The 25,378-nt window shown below is 43.9% G+C and overlaps 1 protein-coding gene across 2 annotated transcripts in view; it reads right to left on the minus strand.

The window, feature by feature from the left end:
* The window catches only part of LOC140198950 (suppressor of tumorigenicity 14 protein homolog), a 119,149-nt gene extending 96,112 nt beyond the window's left edge, over positions 1-23,037 (minus strand). Inside the window, exons 1-3 of one of the 2 annotated variants that reach the window (XR_011886298.1) lie at positions 22,496-23,037; positions 15,473-15,626; positions 10,865-11,028 (exon numbers count right to left, since the gene is read on the minus strand). Coding sequence is in view for 1 of the 2 variants with exons in the window: in XM_072260251.1 (XP_072116352.1) it covers positions 10,865-11,028; positions 15,473-15,626; positions 22,496-22,600 (423 nt within the window). In the remaining variant the exon portion in view is untranslated. The remainder of the gene's footprint in view (positions 1-10,864; positions 11,029-15,472; positions 15,627-22,495) is intronic. The other variant, XM_072260251.1, reaches the window with a different exon arrangement.
* Between the last annotated feature and the right edge of the window lie 2,341 nt (positions 23,038-25,378).

Raw genomic sequence — 25,378 nt, forward strand, 5'->3', positions numbered from 1 at the left:
GCAGGTAAGGAGAGAAGATGTAAGAGGGAAACTGGAATGGGGAATGGTGAAGGAGAGGGGGGACATTACTGAAAGTTCAAGAATTCAATGTTCATGCCAGCAGGTTGGAGGCTAACCTGATGGAATACAAGGTGTTGCTCATCCAACCTGAGTGTGGCCTCATCCCGGCAGTAGATGAGGCCATGGATTGACATGTCAGAATGGGAATGGGAAGTTGAATTGTAATGGATGGCCACTGGGAATTCCCGCTTTTTTGTGGTGGAGTGATGGTGCTCGATGAGGCAGTGTTGATGGAGGAAGTGAAGCCCCTTTCTGTGAGGAGGGAGGACATCTCAGTTGTTCTGGAATGAAAACTGAGAGTAGGAACGAAATAGAAGACTGAGTGGTAATCTTCTGGAAGTGTATTAAATCCTGAGGGACAGAAGGAGGGTGAACACACAACATCTTTTTTCTTGGGGCTGTGGAACTAAAAATGAGGAGGTATAAGCTGAGGAAAGTGGGAGAGATCACAAAAGGCACCTGAGGGCACACATCATACACACAGATAATGATGTGTATATGTAACAAGCTGCAAAAGAGTAGAGCTTAGTTGAAGCACATACAATAATGACATTTAAAAGACATGAGGCTAAGTATATGGCTGGGAAAGGCAAAGAGGGATATGTGCAAAAGCCAAACAAATTGGACTAGCTTAGGTGGCCACTTTAGTCAGCATTGACAAGTTAAGCCAAAGGACCTACTTCCCTGATATATTACTCCTTGACTCTACGAGTCTATAACCACATGATTTACCCTAATGCTGCTCTTAATTAGAAGCTACATCAAACCAAATTGGTTCATGATTTTATGTTTTACGTTAACAATTTATGATTTTAAATGATAAGGCACTTCAATAAACAGGGCATTTTAACTGAAATATGCTTCATCCAGAGATAGTAATTCCACACCAACCTAAGCCCATTAATACATCTTCAAGCTTGTTCTGGCTTTCTGAGAGAAGGAACGAATTAGTTCCACTCCTCTTTGTTTTGTCTTCCCAATTGCTCTGCATATCTTTCTTCTGATTATTGAATAATTAATACAACTACTTTGATTGTCTGGAATAGTTCCAGACAAAATTAAAAACATCTTATTCAGCCAGGTGCAGAGGTCTTCAAACTCATCAACACATTGGACATAAGTAAGAAAAACGAAGTGCAGACGTTGGAATTCTGAATAAAGAATACAGAAAAGTTTGCAAATACTCAACAGGTCAAGCAGCATCCATGAAAAGAGAAAGAGTGTTTATATTTCAGGTTGAAAAGCGTTTATCCAAACCATTCTGATGAAAGCTCCTTGACCTGAAACATTTAGACAGAAGCACTGGTAGGGCAAACAACTCACCGGTCCACATTGCCATTCACTGAAATCAGGACTGATCTTTTAACTTGCCCCCTTGTCCTGTAATAGTGCTACATCCCTTTATTCCCTTATATCCAAAAGTTCTTCAATCTGTTTTGAAGGTACTCAATGGCTGAGCCACTACAGCTTCTTGGGTGAAGACTTCCAAAGATTCATAACCATTTTCCTTAAAATATTTTTCCTCAAGCCTGTCCAAAATGGCTAACATTTTGTCACAAGATTGTGTGCCATGGTTCCAGACACCACCATTTTCTTACCTCAACACTGTCTTACCACATAAATTTTTTATTTCAATTTGATCATTTTTCTTAACTCTACAGAGTATAGGCCTATTCTGCTTAATCTCTCCTAATCAGACAAACTCTCTGTTCCAGGAATCATTCTGGTGAATCTTTATTCCCTCAACCACAATTGTATCCTGCTTTAGATAAGTACACCGGACCTGTACAGAACATTCAGCTATCATCTAACTAGGGCCTTATACAACTGCAGCAAGATATATTTTACTTTTGTGCTGTAGTCTAAGTGCAATAAAGTCCAATATACCACTTGTATTCCCAACTGTTTCTTGTATCTACATTGCTAACTTAAATTGATTTGTGTACAAGGTCACTTGGAAAACTTGACCTTCCTTGCTTATTTTTCCTGCTAGAGTTGAAATCCTCAAATACTTCCACATTAAATTCCATTTGACACATTATTGACTTTCATTTGAACCCCCTGTATCCCCATGAATGCACCACGCATTCACTTCACAATCTACAATGCCATTCAACTTAGCTTGATTAGCAAACTTAGATATATTACCTTGTCCAAATTATTAAAATAGACTGTGAAAGGCTGTGGCATTCCATGAATTAAAGCCTCCCAGCTCAAAAATGACCCATTTCTTCCTAACCTCTGTTTTCGATGCATTAACAAATCTTCAATGCACACTAGTATAATACTAATTCTCAAACAATCTAACTATGTTTAATAAGCTCTTCCCTTATAACTGTTTCTCACTCACAAAGCGGTAGCTTTCTTCCCCTAATGCAATCCCCAGTATTGAGGACGATGTACTTCAGTCCAGTTTTGTGGATTCTGCGATGGGCAATAAGGCAAGGAGATCATCTGCAATCTCTGACACAGGTGGGTGAGGAGATGCCTGACAGAGCTGGCAAGCATTCAGGTACTTTGCAAAGTGGTGAGCTTTGATTGTTGCTTCAGCAGGGCTTCTGTGTGCTTCCAAAGCATGGCCTGAGCTAAAGTACACTGTTGAGAAAAAGAGTAATGGGGAAGCAAGAAGCACCAAGGCTAAGGAGAAACTTCTATAGATCCAAGGTAACTGATGGTTCTATAATTAATGAATAACAATATAGATCCTGCTCTCAGCTGTTTCTCTACCACCCCCACCCAGCCTCCCCACCCCAACTCTCTACATTTTAAGCAACACACATCAAAGTTGCTGAACGCAGCAGGCCAAGCAGCATCTGTAGGAAGAGGTGCAGTTGACGTTTCAGGCCGAGACCCTTCGTCAGGACTGCAACGTCTCAAAAGGGTCTCGGCCTGAAACATCGACTGCACCTCTTCCTACAGATGCTGCTTGGCCTGCTGCGTTCACCAGCAACTTTGATGTGTGTTGCTTGAATTTCCAGCATCTGCAGAATTCCTGTTGTTTGCGTTTAAATTCTCTACATTTTAACACTTGTTTTCTCTCTCATACGTTTTACAATTTTTATGAAAACTTATCAGCCTGAGATTTTAACTTTATTTTCCCTCTACTGCCTGATCTGCTGATATTACACGACAAGTACCTATGTCAGATTGCTGTTTATTGATTCCAGCTCAGCATTTAACACCATCATTCCTACAGTCCTGACTGAAAAGCTACAGGATCTGGGCCTCTGTACCTCCCTCTGCAACTGGATCCTCAACTTCCTAACTGGAATACCACAGTCTGTACAGATTACACATCTCCACCTCGCTGACAATTAACACTGGTGCTCCATTGTGATGTGTGCTTAGTCCCCTGCTCTACTCTCTCTATACCCTGAAACAGCATCTATACATTTGCTGATGATATATTCATTGTTGGAAGAATTTCAGATGGTGATGAGAGGGTGTACAGAAGCGAGATTTACCAGTTAGTTGAGTGGTGTCACAGCAACAACCTTGCACTCAATGCCAGCAAGATCAAAGAGCTGATTGTGGACTTCATGAAGGGAAAAACAAGGGAAAATAAACCAATTCTCATAGAGGGATCAGAAGTAGAGAGAGTGACCAATTTCAAGTTCCTGGGTATCAATATCTCTGAGGATCTAACCTGGACCCAACATATCGATGCAGCTATCAAGAAGGCAAGACAGCAGCTATATTTCATTCGGAGTTTGAAGAGATTTGCTTTAATCACCTAAACCACTTGAACACTTCTACAGATGTACCGTGGAGAGCATTCTGACAGGCTGCCTCACTGTCTGGTATGGGGGGTGGGCTACTGCACAGGACCGAAAGAAGCTGCAGAAAGTTGCAAAATTAATCAGCTCCATTTTGGGTACCAGCCTCCGTAGTATCCAAGACATCTTCAAGGAGCAGTGTCTTAGGAAGGCAACGTCCATCATTAGGGGCCCCCACCACCCAGGACATGCCTCCTTCTCATTGTTACTATCTGGAAGGAGGTACAGAAGCCTGAAGGCACACACTCAGTAATTCAGGACCAGCTTCTTCTTCTCTGCCATTCAGTTTCTAAGTGGACATTGAACCTGTGAACACAATCTCACTACTTTTTTATTTCAAATGAACGCAGCAGGCCAGGCAGCATCTCTAGGAAGAGGTGCAGTCGACGTTTCAGGCCGAGACCCTTCGTCAGGACTAACTGAAGGAAACATAGAAACATAGAAAATAGGTGCAGGAGTAGGCCATTCGGCCCTTCGAGCCTGCACCGCCATTTATTATGATCATGGCTGATCATCCAACTCAGAACCCCGCCCCAGCCTTCCCTCCATACCCCCTGACCCCCATAGCCACAAGGGCCATATCTAACTCCCTCTTAAATATAGCCAATGAACTGGCCTCAACTGTTTCCTGTGGCAGAGAATTCCACAGATTCACCACTCTCTGTGTGAAGTAGTTTTTCCTAATCTCGGTCCTAAAAAGCTTCCCCTCTATCCTCAAACTGTGGCCCCTCGTTCTGGACTTCCCCAACATCGGGAACAATCTTCCTGCATCTAGCCTGTCCAATCCCTTTAGGATCTTATACGTTTCAATCAGATCCCCCCTCAATCTTCTAAATTCCAACGAGTACAAGCCCAGTTCATCCAGTCTTTCATCATATGAAAGTCCTGCCATCCCAGGAATCAATCTAGTGAACCTTCTTTGTACTCCTTCTATGGCAAGGATGTCTTTCCTCAGCTTAGGGGACCAAAACTGCACACAATACTCCAGGTGTGGTCTCACCAAGGCCTTGTACAACTGCAGTAGTACCTCCCTGCTCCTGTACTCAAATCCTCTCACTATAAATGCCAGCATACCATTCGCCTTTTTCACCGCCTGCTGCACCTGCATGCCCACTTTCAATGACTGGTGTATAATGACACCCAGGTCTCGTTGCACCTCCCCTTTTCCTAATCGGCCACCATTCAGATAATAATCTGTTTTCCTATTTTTGCCACCAAAGTGGATAACTTCACATTTATCCACATTAAATTGCATCTGCCATGAATTTGCCCACTCACCCAACCTATCCAAGTCACCCTGCATCCTCTTAGCATCCTCCTCACAGCTAACACTGCCACCCAGCTTCGTGTCATCCGCAAACTTGGAGATGCTGCATTTAATTCCCTCATCCAAGTCATTAATATATATTGTAAACAACTGGGGTCCCAGCACTGAGCCTTGCGGTACCCCACTAGTCACCGCCTGCCATTCTGAAAAGGTCCCGTTTATTCCCACTCTTTGCTTCCTGTCTGCTAACCAACTCTCCACCCACACCAATACCTTACCCCCAATACCGTGTGCTTTAAGTTTGCACACTAATCTCCTGTGTGGGACCTTGTCAAAAGCCTTTTGAAAATCCAAATATACCACATCCACTGGTTCTCCCCTATCCACTCTACTAGTTACATCCTCAAAAAATTCTATGAGATTCGTCAGACATGATTTTCCTTTCACAAATCCATGCTGACTTTGTCCGATGATTTCACCGCTTTCCAAATGTGCTGTTATCACATCCTTGATAACTGACTCCAGCAGTTTCCCCACCACCGACGTTAGGCTAACCGGTCTGTAATTCCCCGGTTTCTCTCTCCCTCCTTTTTTAAAAAGTGGAGTTACATTAGCCACCCTCCAATCCTCAGGAACTAGTCCAGAATCTAACGAGTTTTGAAAAATTATCACTAATGCATCCACTATTTCTTGGGCTACTTCCTTAAGCACCCTGGGATGCAGACCATCTGGCCCTGGGGATTTATCTGCCTTCAATCCCTTCAATTTACCTAACACCACTTCCCTACTAACATGTATTTCGCTCAGTTCCTCCATCTCACTGGACCCTCTGTCCCCTACTATTTCTGGAAGATTATTTATGTCCTCCCTAGTGAAGACAGAACCAAAGTAATTATTCAATTGGTCTGCCATGTCCTTGCTCCCCATAATCAATTCACCTGTTTCTGTCTGCAGTGGACCTACATTTGTCTTTACCAGTCTTTTCCTTTTTACATATCTATAAAAGCTTTTACAGTCCGTTTTTATGTTCCCTGCCAGTTTTCTCTCATAATCTTTTTTCCCCTTCCTAATTAAGCCGTTTATCCTCCTCTGCTGAACTCTGAATTTCTCCCAGTCATCAGGTGAGCCACTTTCTCTGGCTAATTTGTATGCTTCTTCTTTGGAATTGATACTATCCCTAATTTCTCTTGTTAGCCACGGGTGCACTACCTTCCTTGATTTATTCTTTTGCCAAACTGGGATGAACAATTGTTGCAGTTCATCCATGCAACCTTTAAATGCTTGCCATTGCATATCCACTGTCAATCCTTTAAGTGTCATTTGCCAGTCTATCTTAGCTAATTCACGTCTCATACCTTCAAAGTTACCCCTCTTTAAGTTCAGAACCTTTGTTTCTGAATTAACTATGTCACTCTCCATCTTAATGAAGAATTCCACCATATTATGGTCACTCTTACCCAAGGGGCCTCTCATGACAAGATCGCTAATTAACCCTTCCTCATTGCTCAAAACCCAGTCCAGAATAGCCTGCTCTCTATTTGGTTCCTCGACATGTTGGTTCAAAAAACCATCCCGCATACATTCCAAGAAATCCTCTTCCTCAGCACCTTTACCAATTTGGTTCACCCAATCTACATGTAGATTGAAGTCACCCATTATAACTGCTGTTCCTTTATTGCACACATTTCTAATTTCCTGCTTAATACCATCTCCGACCTCACTACTACTGTTAGGTGGCCTGTACACAACTCCCACCAGCGTCTTCTGCCCCTTAGTGTTACGCAGCTCTACCCATATTGATTCCACATCTTCCCGGCTTATGTCCTTCCTTTCTATTGCGTTAATCTCTTCTTTAACCAGCAAAGCCACCCCACCTCCCCTTCCTTCATGTCTATCCCTCCTGAATATCGAATATCCCTGAACGTTGAGCTCCCATCCCTGGTCACCCTGGAGCCATGTCTCTGTGATCCCAACTATATCATAATCATTAATAACAATCTGCACCTTCAATTCATCCACCTTATTACGAATGCTCCTTGCATTGACACACAAAGCCTTCAGGCGCTCTTTTACAACTCTCTTAGCCCTTATACAATTATGCTGAAAAGTGGCCCTTTTTAATGCTTGACCTGGATTTGTCGGCCTGCCACTTTTACTTTTCTCCTTAGTACTTTTTGCTTCTACCCTCACTTTACACCCCTCTGTCTCTCTGCACTGGTTCCCATCCCCCTGTTGTGAACTAACCTCCTCACACCTAGCCTCTTTAATTTGATTCCCACCCCCCAACCATTCTAGTTTAAAGTCACCTCAGTAGCCCCCGCTAATCTCCCTGCCAAGATATTGGTCCCCCTAGGATTCAAGTGCAACCCGTCCTTTTTGTACAGGTCACGCCTGCGCCAAAAGAGGTCCCAATGATCCAAAAACTTGAATCCCTGCCCCCTACTCCAATTTCTCAGCCACACATTTATCCTCCACCTCATCGCATTATATCACCTCAACGCAGTATATCACCCCTTATACTTCCTGCCTTACCATCATTCAGGGCCCCAGACAGTCCTTCCAGGTGAAGCAACACTTCACCTGTGAAGCGGCTGGGGTGATATACTGCGTCCGGTGCTCCCGATGTAGCCTTCTAGATACTGGCGAGACCCGACGCAGACTGGGAGACCGCTTTGCTGAACACCTACGCTCTGTCCGTCAGAGAAAGCAGGATCTCCCAGTGGCCACACATTTTAATTCCACATCCCATTCCCATTCTGACATGTCTATCCACGGCCTCCTCTACTGTAAAGATGAAGCTACACTCAGGTTGGAGGAACAACACCTTATATTCCGTCTGGGTAGCCTCCAACCTGATGGCATGAACATCGACTTCTCTAACTTCCGCTAATGCCCCACCTCCCCCTCGTACCCCATCTGTTACTTATTTTTATACACACATTCTTTCTCTTACTCTCCTTTTTCTCCCTCTGTCCCTCTGAATATACCCCTTGTCCATCCTCTGGGTCCACCCCCCCCACCTTGTCTTTCTTTCAGGACCTCCTGTCCCATGATCCTCACGTATCCCTTTTGCCTATCACCTGTCCAGCTCTTGGCTCCCTCCCTCCCCCTCCTGTCTTCTCCTATCATTTTGGATCTCCCCCTCCCCCTCCAACTTTCAAATCCCTTACTCACTCTTCCTTCAGTTAGTCCTGACAAAGGGTCTCGGTCTGAAACGTCGAATGCACCTCTTCCTAGAGATGCTACTTGGCCTGCTGTGTTCACCAGCAACTTTTATGTGTGTTGCTTGAATTTCCAGCATCTACAGAATTCCTGTTGTTTACTTTTTCATTTCTGTTAGTTTTGCACTACCTCTTTTAACTTAACTATTTAATAAATATATATAATTAATGTAACTCAGTATTTTTCTCTGTACTTATTTATCATGTATTTCATTGTTCTGCTGCCGTAAAGTAAACAAATTTCATGACGTATGCTGGTGATATTAAATCTAATTCTGATTCTAATTTAACGTTGACGTTTTGGTTTTGTTTACAACCTCTCAGAATTTTGGAGTTGCATTAATTCATGGAAAGCTAAAAGCAGAGGATCAAAGGAGCACATCAGAAAATACTAGTCAAATGTGAATGGTAACAGCATGGAGTGATCTGGAAATGATGGCGAAGAAACTTAACTCAAACAACAGGAATTCTGCAGATGCTGGAAATTCAAGCAACACACATCAGAGTTGCTGGTGAACGCAGCAGGCCAGGCAGCATCTCTAGGAAGAGGTACAGTCAACGTTTCAGGCCGAGACCCTTCATCAGGACTAACTGAAGGAAGAGTGAGTAAGGGATTAGAAAGTTGGAGGGGGAGGGGGAGAGCCAAAATGATAGGAGAAGACAGGAGGAGGAGGGGTAGAGCCAAGAGCTGGACAGCTGATTGGCAAAAGGGGATATGAGAGGATCATGGGACAGGAGGTCAGGGAAGAAAGACAAGTGGGGGGGACCCAGAGGATGGGCAAGAGGTATATTCAGAGGGACAGAGGGAGAAAAAGGAGAGTGAGAGAAAGAATGTGTGCATAAAAATAAGTAACAGATGGGGTACGAGGGGTAGGTGGGGCCTTAGCGGAAGTTAGAGAAGTCGATGTTCATGCCATCAGGTTGGTGGCTACCCAGACGGAATATAAGGTGTTGTTTCTCCAACCTGAGTGTGGCTTCATCTTTACAGTAGAGGAGGCCGTGGATAGACATGTCAGAATGGGAATGGGATGTGGAATTAAAATGTGTGGCCACTGGGAGATCTTGCTTTCTCTGGCGGACAGAGCGTAGATGTTCAGCAAAGCGGTCTCCCAGTCTGCGTCGGGTCTCGCCAATATATAAAAGGCCACATCGGGAGCATCGGACGCAGTACATCACCCCAGTCGTCTCACAGGTGAAGTGTTGCCTCACCTGGAAGGACTGTTTGGGGCCCTGAATGTTGGTAAGGGAGGAAGTGTAAGAGCATGTGTAGCACTTGTTCCGCTTACATGGATAAGTGTCAGGAGGGAGATCAGTGGGGAGGGATGGGGGGACGAATGGACAAGGGAGTTGCGTAGGGAGCGATCCCTGCGGAATGCAGAGAGAGGGGGGGAGGGAAAGATGTGTTTAGTGGTGGGATCCCGTTGGAGGTGGCGGAAGTTACGGTGAATAATATGTTGGACCCGGAGGCTGTTGGGGTGGTAGGTGAGGACCAGGGGAACCGTATTCCTAGTGGGGTGGCGGGAGGATGGAGTGAGAGCAGATGTACGTGAAATGGGGGAGATGCGTTTAAGAGCAGAGTTGATAGTGGAGGAAGGGAAGCCCCTTTCTTTAAAAAAGGAAGACATCTCCCTCGTCCTAGAATTTAACTCAATGAGTTTTGGAGCTGAGAGCAAGGTTTCAGGTAATACACTTTTGAATGAGTAGACATTTGTTTTGCACAGCTGTTACGAATCCTCATATTAAATGTTAAGAAATATTGTCTGCTGTCAAAATGGCAACGTGCAAAGGTTTCAGTTGTGGTGGAAGTATGCTTGCAGATATGGCAACATAAGCACAAAAGATTCTGCAGATGCTGGAAATCCAAAGCCACGCACACTAAATGCTGGAGGAATTCCGCAGGTCAGGCAGCATCGATGGAGAGGAACATTTTGGACTGAGACTCCTCATTTTGTGTATGTTACCCAAGACATGGGAACATTAGCCTTGAGTTTCATATCATAGTGTTATCAGAAGCTTGCAGTATCTTTTATTGTGTGGAAGATTTAATTGGATTATTGGACTGAAGTTATTTCTTAATAGGGACTACCGAGTGGAAAAAACAGGAAGGTTGAATACAATAAGTAAGGTATTTGTTTTAAATTGTAATAATAAAACATATCAAATTATTAAAATCTGTTTTTTTTAAATATATATATAGTAAATGACCATAATCAAGCATACAGTTATATGTACTCCCCCGTAAATTTTCATTAGCATATTGACAAAGATGAACATCAGAAGTTTGTAGAAGCTGGAAATCTGACATAAAACAGAAAGTGATGTAAACCATCAACAGGGCAGGCAGCATCTATCAAAAGAGAAACCAGTGATGAATCTCGGAGCTGAAATACTTCCCCTTCAGATCTAAACTGCTGACTGTCACTGGCATTTTCTGTTTCTGTCACAGGAAAATAGACGGTAAAATAGGAGAAAACAATCTTGTGCTGCATCTACCTCATATTTTCTCATTTAAAAGGATTAACTATTTTTCAATCTCTTACCATATTTTTTAATGTCTTTGACAAGTATAAGTCTTTAGATTGGGGGATCACTAGTCCAGGTGTAAATGAATAATTGGATATTTTTATGCTTCCAATATAATATCGGGGAGTTCCATGGATTTTGAGGTTTGGATCAATGAAATCGTCATCCAGCGGAGTGGCTCCTAGACAGGAAAAGATGTTATCAAAAATTATTCAGGAATATTACATTCAAGAGAAATAAATCCGAATCTTCAGGACACTACCCAGATGGAATATAAGGTGTTGATCCTCCAAACTGAGTGTTTCCTCATCGCGTAGAGGAGTAGGGAAGGCCAAGGACTGACAAGTCAGAATGGGATCAACACCTTGTATTCCATCTGTGTAGCCTCCAACCTGATGGCATAAACATCGAGTTCTTGAGCTTCTGGTAATTCCCCATCCCCTTACCATTCCCCATTCCCATTTCCCTCTCTCGCTTAATTTCCTCACCTGCCCATCCCCTCCCTCTGGTGCTCCGCCCCTTTCCTTTCTTCCATGGCCTTCTGTCCTCTCCTATCAGAATGCCCCTTTTCCAGCCAGTGAAGCTCCCAGCTCTTTACTTCACCCCTCCCTCTCCACCCAGTTTCACCTATCACCTTGTCATTCTTCCTCCCCTCCCCCCACTTCCTTACTCCTCATCTTTTTTTCCCAGTCCTGCTGAAGGGTCTCAGCCTGAAACATCGACTGTACTCTTTTCCATAGATGCTGCCTGGCCTGCTAAGTTCCTCCATTATTTTGCGTGTGTTGCTCAGATTTCCAGCATCTGCAGATTCTCTTATCTCTTCTCCAATCTAGTTTTCATTCTTCAATATGCCCGTTGCTTGCCTGATCACCCTCATCATGCATTACCATGATGCTGGTTCCCATGTTAGCTGGAGCGACCCAGAGCACACGACAACGTGACCGCGGGACGCGTCCACCTGCCTCAAAGAGCTGACAACAACACACTGCATCGATGGAAATCTGGAAAGATGCACTACTTACTGAGGAAGCGTGGGAAAAGAGCTGGGCTGCTGGTCAGATTGAAGCTGAGGGGCTTCAGGGTCCCTATGCCCTCCATCCTACTAGCTAATGTGCAAGCCATAGAGAACAAGGTGGATGATCTGAAAGGGAGACTCACCTACTGCAGGGAGATGCAGAACTGCTGTGTATTCTGTTTCACTGAGACCTGGCTCTCCCCTGCCACCCCCGACTGTGCCATTCAACCGGAGGGATTTTCGATCCATCGGATGGACCGCACAGCGTCTTCGGGCAAGACGAAGGTAGGTGGTGTCTGCTTACTGATCAACACTGGGTGGTGCTCGGACACAGTGGCACTGACAAGCTCCTGCAGCCCGGACCTGGAACACCTGTCGGTGAAGTGTCGTCCCTACTATCTGCCATGAGAATTCACCTCGGTCATACTGACAACAGTCTACATTCCCCCCCAGGCGGACGTGGAGTGTGCTCTGAGTATAATGTATGCCAACATCAGTGAACTTGAGATCAGGCTATCATTACAGCCGAGGACTTTAACCAGGCCAACCTCAGAAAGGTGCTGCCAAAGTTATACCAACATGTCTCCTGCCCCACTAGAGGCCCGAATATACTTGACCACTGCTACACAGCAGTCAAGGATACCTACCGTTCCGTCCCATGACCTCGCTTCGGAAAATCGGACCATCAGGCCGTACTCCTCCTCCCGGCTTACAAACAGAAACTGAAGTGGGAGGTCACGGTGTCAAGAGTAGTGTCGCGTTGGACGAAGGAAACGGATGAGGTCCTCCGTGACTGCTTTGAATCGGTGGAATGGTTAGTACTCAAGGACTCGGCAGCTAACCTTGATGAGTATGCCTCAGCTGTCACGGACTTTATTTGGAAATGCATGGAGGACTGTGTGTCTCGCAAGATGATCCGGGTATTCCCTAACTGGAAACCTTGGATGAATTATGAGGTCAAGTCCCTTTTAAAGGCTACAGCTGTGGCTTTTAGGTCCAGGGATACCAGTCGCTACACGGAATCCAGGCGTGAACTCCGGAAAGCCATTAAGGGCTCCAAGAGGCAATATCGAGCCAAGTTGGAAGCCCAGGCTGACCAAAGGGATGCCAGTAGACTATGGCAGGGTCTAAATGAGATCACTGGGCGCAAAGAAAAGGCTGGGAATATCAATAACTGTGGTGCTTCTCTTCCTGACGAACTTAACGTATTCAACGCAAGATTCGAACAGAAGAGGAGCGTCCCGCTCCCTCCGGATGAAGCGGACCTGGTGGCATCGAGATTCATCGTCACCGAGGAGGACGTTAGAAAGGCCTTCCTGAAGATAAATCCAAGGAAGGCGACGGGCCCAGATGGCGTCCTAGGACGGGTTCTCCGAGCCCGTGCAAGTGAGCTAGATGGAGTGTTTGCTGACATCTTCAGCTGTTCCTTGCTTCAGTCCAAGATCCCCTCATGTTTTAAGAAGGCAATGATAATCCCAGTGCCGAAAAAGAGCAAGGTGGCATGCCTGAATGGCTGTCGACCTGTGGCTCTGACATCAATTGCTATGAAGTGCTTGGAGAGATTAGTTATGGCACACATCAACCACAGCCTACTGGTCAACCTCGACACTTTGCAATTCGCCTACCGGAGCAACAGGTCAACGTCAGATGCCATCTCTCTCACCCTACATTCCTCCTTAGAACACCTGGAGAATAAAGACGCATACGTAAGGCTCCTTTTCATTGACTACAGCTCTGCCTTTAATACCATCGTTCCAAATAAACTGATTCCTAAGCTCTGGAACCTGGGTCTTAGCACTCACATCTGCAGCTGGATCTTCAACTTCCTCACAGACAGGACCCAGGCTGTAAAAATAGGGGACAAGCTCTCCTCTACAATCACTCTGAGCACCGGTGCCCCACAAGGCTGTGTACTCAGCCCCCTGCTGTACTCACTGTACAGCCATGATTGTGTAGCCAAGTTTCCATCAAACTCAATATATAAGTTTGCTGATGACACAACAATTGTGGGCCGTATCTCGGGTAATGATGAGTTTGAGTACAGAAAGGAAATTAAGAATCTGGTGGCATGGTGCGAAGACAATAACCTATCCCTCAACGTCAGCAAGACGAGGGAATTGGTTGTTGACTTCAGAATGAGTAGCGGACCACACGACCCAATTTACATCGGTGGTGCACAAGTGGAACAGGTCAAAAGCTTTAAGTTCCTCGGGGTCAATATCACAAATGACCTGACTTGGTGCAACCAAGCAGACTTCACTGCCAAGAAGACCCACCAGCGCCTTTACTTCCTGAGAAAACTAAAGAAATTTGGCCTGTCCCCTAAAACCCTCACTAATTTTTATAGATGCACCATAGGAAGCATCCTTCTAGGGTGCATCACAACCTGGTATGGAAGTTGTCCTGTCCAAGACCGAAAGAAGCTGCAGAAGATCGTGAACACGGTGCAGCACATCACACAAACCAATCTTCTGTCCGTGGACGCACTTTACACCGCACGTTGTCGGAGCAGTGTTGTCCGGATAATCAAGGACACAACCCACCCAGCCAACACACTTTTCGTCCCTCTTCCCTCCAGGAGAAGGCTCAGGAGCTTGAAGACTCGTATGGCCAGATTTGGGAACAGCTTCTTTCCAACTGTGATAAGACTGCTGAACGGATCCTGACCTGGATCTGGGCCGTACCCTCCAAATATCCGGACCTGCCTCTCGGTTTTTTTTCCACTACCTTACTTTCCATTTTTCTATTTTCTATTTATGATTTATAATTTAAATTTTTAATATTTACTAATTTTTACTATTTTTAATATTTAATATTTGTAATCCAGGGAGTGGGAAACACAGAATCAAATATCGCTGTGATGATTGTACGTTCTAGTACCAATTGTTTATACTTATAAAGTATAAGTAAAGTATAAGACAATTTAAGGTAACATATTCAGTTTCCTTGTGCTGAGAGTTTACAAAGCCACCGACAACCAGTGAATATCTAAATAACAGCTACATTTAAGAGCTCTAAATTATTCTGCCCTTGCAGAAATGTAAGGAATTTAATGTTGAAGGAAATCACAATGAGTGGCAGCTTCTTTAGAAAAATTGATATTTTAAAGCAATATAATTATGTCAGGATATTCTCTCAGGAATATGGGATGGGCAAAACTAGATAAAAAGAAACATCTTCCACCTAATGTCATTGATAATTTCATAGTGAAACTTGCTACCTATTTCTTCAAATCACATATACATCATAAACTGCAACAGATCAATTGCCATAGATCAGTCCAACTTTTATTTTACTTCTAACAATAAAAACTGACTAGTGAGAATATTTGTAAGTGATTAAGGTTGTGATTGTAACCGTCCTCCAGTTTCCAATGGGCTCAAAGAACTACTACAACATTTAAATTGTAGTTAAGAAAGCAATAATAGTGCTTCATCTTATTTGAGGTGTTTCAAATCATTAATGTCAAGAAAATGTTGAAACAGGATCAAAATCCATTCCAGGCTTATAGACTATGTACTAACATATCGAATTATTTGCTCTCAGTGAGTACCACTTCAGTGATAAGAACAATTCAATTAAATGCAATAAAAGTAAGTATTTTACTTACTTATACTGAGAATTACAATGATGATAATGGCTGCGGTTAATATTGCAACTGATGAAACAATCAACATCCACATTTTACACCTCCAGCAGATCATTTTGTTGCACGTATCTCTAGTGGGCATATATCTGAGAATCATTGGAGTATTTTCTTTTGGCTACAAAATAAATATGAAAAATAAATTCAAATGATTACACAATTCTATATCAACCAATTATCAGGAAGAATCATGATACAATGCAAGTTTTCCTGGTTACTGTTTTTGTTACAACACCTAGCATAAAAAATATCAAACTCCATTTGTACTCTGAACATACTTTCCTATTTAACAAGAGGTTGCATTAAGACATCAGATGCCAGCATCCAAAGTAGGGAAGCTCTCCTGATGATCTGACTTGAGAGTAAAGTAGAAACATAGAAAACCTACAGCACAATACAGGCCCTTCGGCCCACAAAGTTGTGCCGAACATGTCCCTACCTTAGAAATTACTAGGGTTACCCATAGCCCTCCACTTTTCTAAGCTCCATGTACCTACTGAAAGCCTTGGACTAAAATGGAGGGTCAAGACTGGGATGATGGTTTCAGCAAGTTCACTTGGGCTGCTTCACTGGTTCTGTCAATTAATTCTGAGCACTTTGTGAGGTGAGTACCGATAGCACCACTCTATTACTTTCAAGAGATTTTCAGAGTGCACAAGGGACTGTGAATCATTGCTATCTGATAGACTGTATTGTTGGACAGCAGCTGCGTAAATAGAACTATGTTGGTAGAATGCTTCTTTGGTGGCTGTTTAGAACAAAAGCCTACACTTTTGTTTCTTTCTATGATTAGTCTCAGGATGTACACATGCAGACCATAATCTGAGTATTGTGTTCAGTTTCAACTTTCTTACCCAGGGAAAGTTACATGTGTCAATGCATCAAATAATTCAGCATACTGATTGGTGGATGGCAGGATATTGTATGAGGAAGGACTGGATTATCGAGGCCTCTATTCCCAAGGGTTTAGAAGACTGAGAAGAGGGCTTGTGGAAATTTATTGATTCCTGACAGGCTGGATATAGGGAGGATATATCACAGGGCAGGAGTTTGTAGAATCTAGAGTCACGATCTTGGGTTAAATATAAGACATTTAGGACTGAGATAGGAGACGTTTCCATCTTTAGGGGGTGGTGAATTCTAGGAAATCTCCAACATAGAGGGTTGTGGAGGCAAGGTCAGTGGCCATGAAAGAAACACTAGGATAGCGTGTTGCCTCCCCAAGGGCTAGGGTCAAGGATGTCTCAGAGTGGTTGTAGAATATACTCAGAAGGGAGGGTGAACAACCAGAGGTCATGGTGTATATTGGCATCAATGACATAGGTAGAAAGGGGAACAGGTCCTGTGCAGTGAGTATAGGGAGCTTGGGAAGAGGCTAAAGAACAGGACCTCCAATGTCACTTGCTAGTCAGGGCAGTTATAGGATGTTGGTATAGGTGAATGAGTGGCTGAAGAACCGTTGCAGGGAGGTGTCACCGGGAAGGTATGACCTGCACAAAAAGGATGGGTTACACCTGAACTTGAGGGGAACAATTATCTTTGTGGGCAGGTTTGCTAGAGCTGCAGGGGGTGGGAACTGGAGTGATAGAGCTGAGGATGGGGCAGTTGATAAACAAGTAGATGCAGTGTGCTGTGAGACTGAAAGGAAGGACAGACAGATGATAGGGCAAGATTTCAGTCAGTGGGATGAGTTGAAGTGTAACATGGGGGCAAAATCAAAAAGGGTGATGGAAACAGGACTGAAGGTGTTATATTTGAATGCAGGCAGTACACGTAATAAGGTAGCGCAGTTAGAGTTTGACAGGTATGACGTTGTGGAGATCACTGAGCTATGGCTGAAAGGAGACCACTATGATCCTCAGCCATGACATCCAAAGACACACTTTGTATCGCAAGGACTGGCAGGTTGGCAGGTAGGGTGAGGTGGCTCTTTTGGTGAAAAATCAAATCAGATCATTAGAAATAGGATCAGAAGATGTAGAATCCTTGTGGGCAGAGTTGAGAAACTGCAAGGGTAAAAAGACCCTGATGGGATTTCTGTACAGGCCTTTCTACGGCAGCCAGGGTATAGGATATAAATTAAAATGGGGGATAGAAAAGGTCTAGAAAAGGCAATGTTACAACAGTCATGGAGAATTTTAATATGCAGGTAGAATGGGAAAATCAGGTTGGACCACAAGAGAGGGAATTTGTAGAATGCCTCCAAGATGGCTTTTTAGAGTAGCTTATGGCTGAGCACACTTGGGGAACGGCAATTCTGGATTGGCTGTTGTGTAGTGAACCAGGTTCGATTAGGGAACTTAAGGTAAAGGAACCCTTTGGTATCAGTCATTATAATATGATAGAATTCAAAGTTCAAAATATATTTATTATTGAAGTACGTATGCTATTTACAAACTTGAAATTTGTCTCCGAAAAACGAAGAAGCCCATTAAAAAAGACAGTCAAACACCCAGTAACATTCAGAACTAAAGCTCGTGTGAGTTCACAGCCATGAAGTCAGTCACAGCCGATCCAGGAGCCTGTTAGTTGCAGGTCGCAGCCTCAGTTCAGCTCAGAGACCAGTAACCTCACTAAGCAGCAAGTTGAACATTGGCCCGTCCGTCTCCTCTGGCCCCGACACCATCACCATTTCAATCTGGACCACACTTAAATTGATTAAACTTCAGCTCATTCCGCGCTCTCGGGCCTGGGCAACACTGTCTCGACTCTGCCTCATCTCAGATCTGCTGCTTTGAATCTTTGAATCAGCTCCAAGTCTGCTCCAGCAATGGCCGCACATTGGCCCATTCCTCACTCTCAGGTCTGGGGCCTGCCCCCTCAATTCGGCCCGTGCATGCCACGCAGCACCTTTGCTGGATGTTGGGAAAAGGCAGGAGAGTGGTGTTGAAGGGGATAATACATTCACCGTGATTGAATGCTGGAGCAGACTTGATGGGCAAAGCAGTCTAATTCTGCTCCTATGTTTTATGGTCTCCCAGTTCTGATGCAGGGACTCAACCCGACATTCTGATTTGTCTTCATAATTTATTCTGTGTAAGACTGTAAAGGACCACATTAACTTTTGTGAAGTCTTCCCACAGAAAGTTTTGATCTGGTTTTGTTCTTGTTAGATTGGTCTTCAATGTTCTTTCCATTTCCTTATCAATTAATTGTTTCTCTTAACCTCTGAAACACCTTTGTACCTTTGAGACTTCAGTTTACAACACAAAAATACTAGGTTGTACAGGCAGTTTAAAAGCTCAGCTCCAAAAGGAAAGTTACAGGCTATTGATTGCAGTGACTGATTTCCAGAAGAAGTGTGATTAATGGACAGTAGTTTTGTTTACAGCTGGTAAGTCATCGCTGTGTTTTACCAACACAACTCTGCTTCCCACTCCCATTCAGATATGTCCATACATGGCCTCCTCTACTGCCGTGATGAGGCTAAACTCAGGTTGGAGGAGCAACACCTCATATTCCGTCTAGGTAGTCTCCAGCCCCTTGGTATAAACATAGAATTCTCCAACTTCCGGTAATTCCCTCCCCCTCCCTTCCCCTATCCCTATGTCACTCTGCCCCCTCCCCCAGCTGCCTACCTCCTCCCTCTTGGTTCCGCCTCCTTCTACTACCCATTGTGTTTTCCCCTATTCTTTCTTCACCTTTCCTGCCTATCACCTCCCTGCCTCCCTTCCCCCACCCCTTTATCTTTCCCCTTACTGGTTTTTTTCCTGGAACCTACCAGCCTTCTCCTTCCCACCCTCCCCCCACCTTCTTTACAGGGCCTCTGCCCCTTCCCCCTACAGTCCTGACGAAGGGTTCCGGCCCGAAACATCGACCGATCTTTTCCACTGATGCTGCCTGACCTGCTGAGTTCCTCCAGCGTGTTGTAAGTGTTGCTTTGACCCCAGCATCTGCAGATTATTTTGTGTTTACACACAGCGTTGTGGTGCACCTGTACTGATACTGATTGTGGAGATGTTGTCAATCCAACTGACTAGAATCTGCAAGTGAAGACATTGTAGATCCAGTTGCACAAAGCATAAGGCATTAGGGTACAGAGGAGATGTACCAGGATGCTGCCTGGTTTAGAAAGTATGCATTATGATCAGAGATTAAGGGAGCTAGGGCTTTACTCTTTGGAGAGAAGGAGGATGAGAGGAGACATGATAGAGGTGTACAAGATAATAAGAGGAATAGATAGAGTGGATAGCCAGCGCCTCTTCCCCAGGGCACCACTGCTCAATACAAGAGGACATGGCTTTAAGGTAAGGGGTGGGAAGTTCAAGGGGGATATTAGAGGAAGGTTTTTTACTCAGAGAGTGGTTGGTGCGTGGAATGCACTGCCTGAGTCAGTGGTGGAGGCAGATACACTAGTGAAGTTTAAGAGACTACTAGACAGGTATATGGAGGAATTTAAAGTGGGGGCTTATATGGGAGGCAGGGTTTGAGCATCGGCACAACATTGTGGGCCGAAGGGCCTGTACTGTGCTGTACTATTCTAGTCAGAATGCTCTTGGAGTATTGTGAGCAGCTTTGGGCCCTTTATCTAAGAAATAATGTTCAGGCCTTGGGGTGGGTCCAGAGGAGGTTCGCGAGAATGATTCCAGTAATGGAAGGGTTAACATATAAGGAGCATTTGATGACTCTGGGCCAAGGTTTAAAAGAGGGCAGATCTCATTAAAACCTATCAAATGTTGATAGAGTGGATGTGGATAAGATGCTTTCTACAGTGGGTGAGTCTCAGACCAGAAGGCACAGTCTCAGATTAGATGGATGTCCATCTAGAACAGATATGAGGAGGAATTTCTTTAGCCAGAGTGTGGGTAATCTGTGGAATTCATTGCCATGGACGGCTGTGGAAGCCAAGTCATTGAGTGCATTTAAAGTGGAGTTTGATAGGTTCTTGATTTGTCAGAGGATCAAAGGTATGGAGAAAAGGCTGGGTAATGGGTTGAGACGGTAATAAATCATCCTGGTAGAATGGCAGAACTGACTAAGTTGGCCGATCAGCCTAATTCTACTCCTGTGTTTTGTGGTTTTATATTTTAAAAGATTGGTAGATTTCAGGAAGTAAATGACATCAAAGATGACGGAAAGTGGGAATATCAAGCTTGTTAATAGGTAATGGCAGAAAAGGCTAGAAAAGTTTGTTCCTATATGTCTACATTCCTACAGAATTTTAAATGAAGATTGAAAGTGATTTCTTTCAGCCTGAAAGTAGTATCAGACTTATAGGCAAAGGAAATTGCAATGGCTTGAGGCATGTGCTGGCTTTAGTAGATTGGAAAATTGCATTGGAAGAGCTACAGAAAACAAGATCTGCCAATAATCAAGCATGTGTTGTTCACAACAAATATAAATCCACTTAAATCAAAAATCCTAACCAGCTGTTTCACCATGAAACACGTTGAAGATTACATTACATTAAAGAATTAAGGCTTGATATGTTGCCAGAAAAACAGTAAACTTAAATATTGTGACAATTTCAGAGAAACAATTAATTGATAAGGAAATGGAAAGAACATTGAAGACCAAACTAACAAGAAACAAAAACAGATCAAAAATTTCTGTGGGAAGACTTCACAAAAGTTAATGTGGTCCTTTACAGACTTACACAGAATAAATTATGAAGACAAATCAGAATGTCGGGTTGAGTCCCTGAATCAGAACTGGGAGACCATAAAACATAGGAGCAGAATTAGACTGCTTTGTCCATCAGGTCTGCTCCAGCATTCGATCACGGTGAATGTATTATCCCCTTCAACACCACTCCCCTGCCTTTTCCCAACATCAACGAACTATCAACCTCCACTATGAATATACCCACTTTAAATTATAGGCCGGAAGGAAAAGGAAAGATTCCCAGCATATAGTAGTCTGAAGAAGGTGAAATAAAGGCTGGTAGATCATAACTGGAACCATGTAGGGACAGAATGGGAAAAATAAACAAAGGGAGGAGTAAATGAGGTGGACTTGTAAATGCTTCTGGTAAGAGAACATAGGTTACCTGAAGTTGAGAAATTCAGCATTCATAATATTGAGTTGCAAGCTACCCAAACAGAATACAAGATATTTTTCTTCCATTTTGAATTTGGCTTCGCTGTAGCAATGGAAAAGGCAGAGGATGGCATCGAAAGTACTAAAGACTGATGAGGAAAAGTGGAGAAGGAGAGGGAGAAAAAAAAAGAAATTAAATGAGTTCTACTGTCTGGAAGAGTACATAGGTCAGAGTTCTGAATTTAATAACATGGAGCTTGTTCAGATGTAGGATGTCTAGAAGTCTGACGTTTGTAGCCCCTGGACAGTCTGTACTCTGTTGCACTGAGAAACGTGAAAGGTGATCTCATTAAAATACAGTACATAAGATTTTTTTTTAGGGTGGATGCAGGAGTGATCTGGCTTCCCAAGGTGAATGGAAAGCTCAGTCACTGAGAATATTCAAGAGATCGAGAAATTTTTGCACATTGTACAAGATTATAACCTAGGTCCCCAGCGCTTCCTATATTCAATTCTCCATCACAATCAACCCCTCCCCTCTCTCCAGCCTGTTCACACATAGCCTCCGCACCCTACGCAGTTCATAGCTCTGTCCACGTTTCCTCCCCACGTCATGCCTACCCACACAGTCCCCAGTCTCTGTTCTCCTCCATTCCCCCTGCCCATTCCTCTGCATCTCTGTCCCAACCTTTATCCATGACCCCGTCCACCCCTCCCCACACGACTCCATTCTCCCCACCCACTCGCTCCTCCCGCCCCCTACCCCCACTCTTCCCTACCGCAATACAATTTAACAATCAAGAGCCATTCACCGGCTGAGAAACACTTCAGTTCACGGCGCTACAGAAATGCAGCTTGCCTCCCGACGCGCCGTGAGACAACACTCGCCGCGAGCGGCGCCAATGTTCCGCGAGAAAGCGCAGCCAGCAGTACTGGAACGGGGGAGGGAACAAGGGGCCGAGTGGGCGATCCACGGGCCGGGCGGGGGTTATCCGGGCGGCGACTCACCTGCCTGGCCGAGGCATCAAGGAGCTGCGTACTTTGCTCCCCGTCGTCCACATGATCGGGTCTGCCTGACAACGTCCCCAATGGGATATCGTTAGGCTCTGCCATGCTGAAACCCGAACTCTTTCGAAGGAAAAACACGAGACTTGGTTTCGTTTGCTCCAGTTCTTAGGAGGTTGTCCAACCCGGAAGTGCCGAGTTCAGGTGAAGTCAGGTTGAAGTTTGAGAGAAACTTTTTGCGAGTTGACGGGTGAACGGGAAATTTTAAATACTAATCATCGATCACAGAACGTGGAAAGAATGCCCCTGCTTTGTTCTGATGTTCAAACTCACTCCTCCGTCTGGGCGGGGTAAATTCTCAGGAGTGAAGCAATCTGCTGGTCACACCTCTTTAATCGTCTACAGTAAATGGGTGGCAGAGAAACCCTACAGACCGGAGTGTAGTAGGCACTGGTCTCCGTCAAAATGCATTTAGAAATCAAAACTGAAACGCTTCTGTGCTTTTAGCTAGACATTCCCCCTGCTCCGACTACTGTCGGAGTTCCGCAAAAGAGGGGTGTTGCGGGACAATATTGGCGCCACACGAATTCCTTGAGGTCCAAGGTTCTATTTGCCTTTTTAAGAAGTTAGCGTTTCAAAATTCTTTTGAAAGGTTGTTAAATTGGGCTCTCTTAGTCCAACTAAATTCAACCACAAAAAGGGTCAGTTGTCCAAAGGCACGTACACACTGATTACGGAGAGGCACAGCACTCAGTGACGGACAATGGAAAGTTATGGGCAAACTTGCTTGATAGCCAGTAACAGTAACTTAATTTTACTAATTAAGCAAACATTTTTACTAATTTCCTTAAAGCACCAAGCTAGGTTTAGAAAGGGGAAATAGCGAAAGACTACAGAAAGCTGGTTAAAAAAAAAAGCCAAGGGAAGAATTCACATCTGATCGGAGTTAGACCACCGACACTTTTCCACGTTAATTTCATCCGGCAAACGGCCGTACTTTAATGCCAAAAAAACCAAATGTGAAGCCTCGGTTAATTCTTTGTTTTCGATTCAACTGAAGAAGTTAGGCTAAACCCTTCACCAGGTGGCTCACGGTGAGAACAAGATGGAATTTGATGCACTTGCGCAGCGTGCTAAATGTGGTAAACCTCGCACGGTGTTCCAACGGGGCAACGTGGGGGAGAGGGAGGGCACAGGCAAAAGAAGTAGATTCTGAAGGTAGTGAAAAAGAGGAGTTAAATTCCACTGCCAACGTCTCCAGCCTGATGGGGAATAGCAGAACAGTAACATTGGCTATTATCATTAGGCCAGGACCGGACGAAATCTCTGGGCGAGTTGGAGATAGGAGTTTACGGACACCAAAAGGAGATAAAACATGGAAACAATTGGAAAATAAGGATGCGAGTATTTTAAAATTAAGATTATTTAACTGGAAGCTACCGCGCACCCGCAAATTAAAAAAAAGGCGATGGAAGAATGACACCGGCCGAGTCGATCACCTGTGGCCGGGTTTTGGATGGGTTCAACTGTACTGAGCGTGGGAGTCCGGAAGAAAGGGCAATCTTTAAGTCGAGACTTAATGGTATAGGTGAGGATTTCACAGGCACATTTGGGTTATGTTACAAAGATAGGTGCGTTTAAAGATAATGCAGAGACGTGGTCAAAAGTGTACTCTGAATCAAATATAACGTTGAAGTTGTGTGCCCCGCCCCTCGGACCATTGGCAGGAATAGGAGCTATGACTAGGGCATAGGGTTTACTGTGGTATGGCTGATATTGGGAAAGATATTTTGTGTTGAATGCATGAATGGATGGAAGAGATAAATCTTCATCTTCCATTAAACCGACTTCAGGTTGAGCTTTGTAGGGGCGCTTCAGCAATCTCAGCGTGCAGATCATCATTAAAAGTTAGAGCAAAAAGTTCCATTCACAGTCTTCGTGATTCCATCCTTCACATAGATTCACACAGCCTCAATGAAACGGAAAGGCAATGTAATGACTTTGAACATGGATCGAGGGTTGAACAATGAAATCAGTCAGAAAGTATTGAACGCAATTCTGTGGCAAGGTAATTGACCCAACCCGGCACCTCAGCATTCCGCATAGCACATACTGCTGAATAGTGACAGAACTTTTGTTTTCAATACTTTTGACATAACTCCTTGTTTGTGAATAAAAACATTCTTTACGTTCTTTGCATTGTGTTAAATTCAGCCTTATGGCTTTCATCATCCCAAAAATGTTTATAGAGTATATTTCTGTTCATCCTGTGCTGGACTTTGGAGGAGCAGACATTGGACAGAAGACTTGCCATCAACCGTTGGGTTCTTGAAGCAACTGGCAAAACCTAATTGCTACACTTCAACAACATTATGACCACTTTGCAGCAAACTGGCTTGTTTAAAAAAAACATTCTAATTGTGTTCTTTCTTGTAAAAATTGTGTGTAATATGTGTTAAATTTATGTTTTTTTAATGCTACTTTTATGTAGTGTTATGTGCTTGTGATTCTGCTGCAAGTACTTTGCACCTGTGCATACCAACTTTAACTTTTAACTTGGACTTGGGGGTTTAGAGCTGGATGTGTCAGCCTATATGGAACCTTATGTTGACATATAAGGACATCATGATGCTTGATGCAAGTGCAGCTGATGGAGAATTGAAGTAGTTTTCTTAATAAATTTCTTACGAAAGGTCACTGAACTAAAAGATTAACTGTATTTAATTTCATTTATGCTGCTTGACCTTCCGAACGTTTCTGACATTTTGCTTTGCTCATGAACACAGTAATGTAATGACAGAAATACTTTCAGAATTGTATAATTTGTTTCACTCATAGCACATCAATAAAAATTTACTGACAATTAATTTTCAGAATAAGACACAA

The sequence above is a fragment of the Mobula birostris genome, chromosome 6 (genome assembly GCF_030028105.1).
Source record: "Mobula birostris isolate sMobBir1 chromosome 6, sMobBir1.hap1, whole genome shotgun sequence".
Classification (NCBI taxonomy): domain Eukaryota; kingdom Metazoa; phylum Chordata; class Chondrichthyes; order Myliobatiformes; family Myliobatidae; genus Mobula; species Mobula birostris.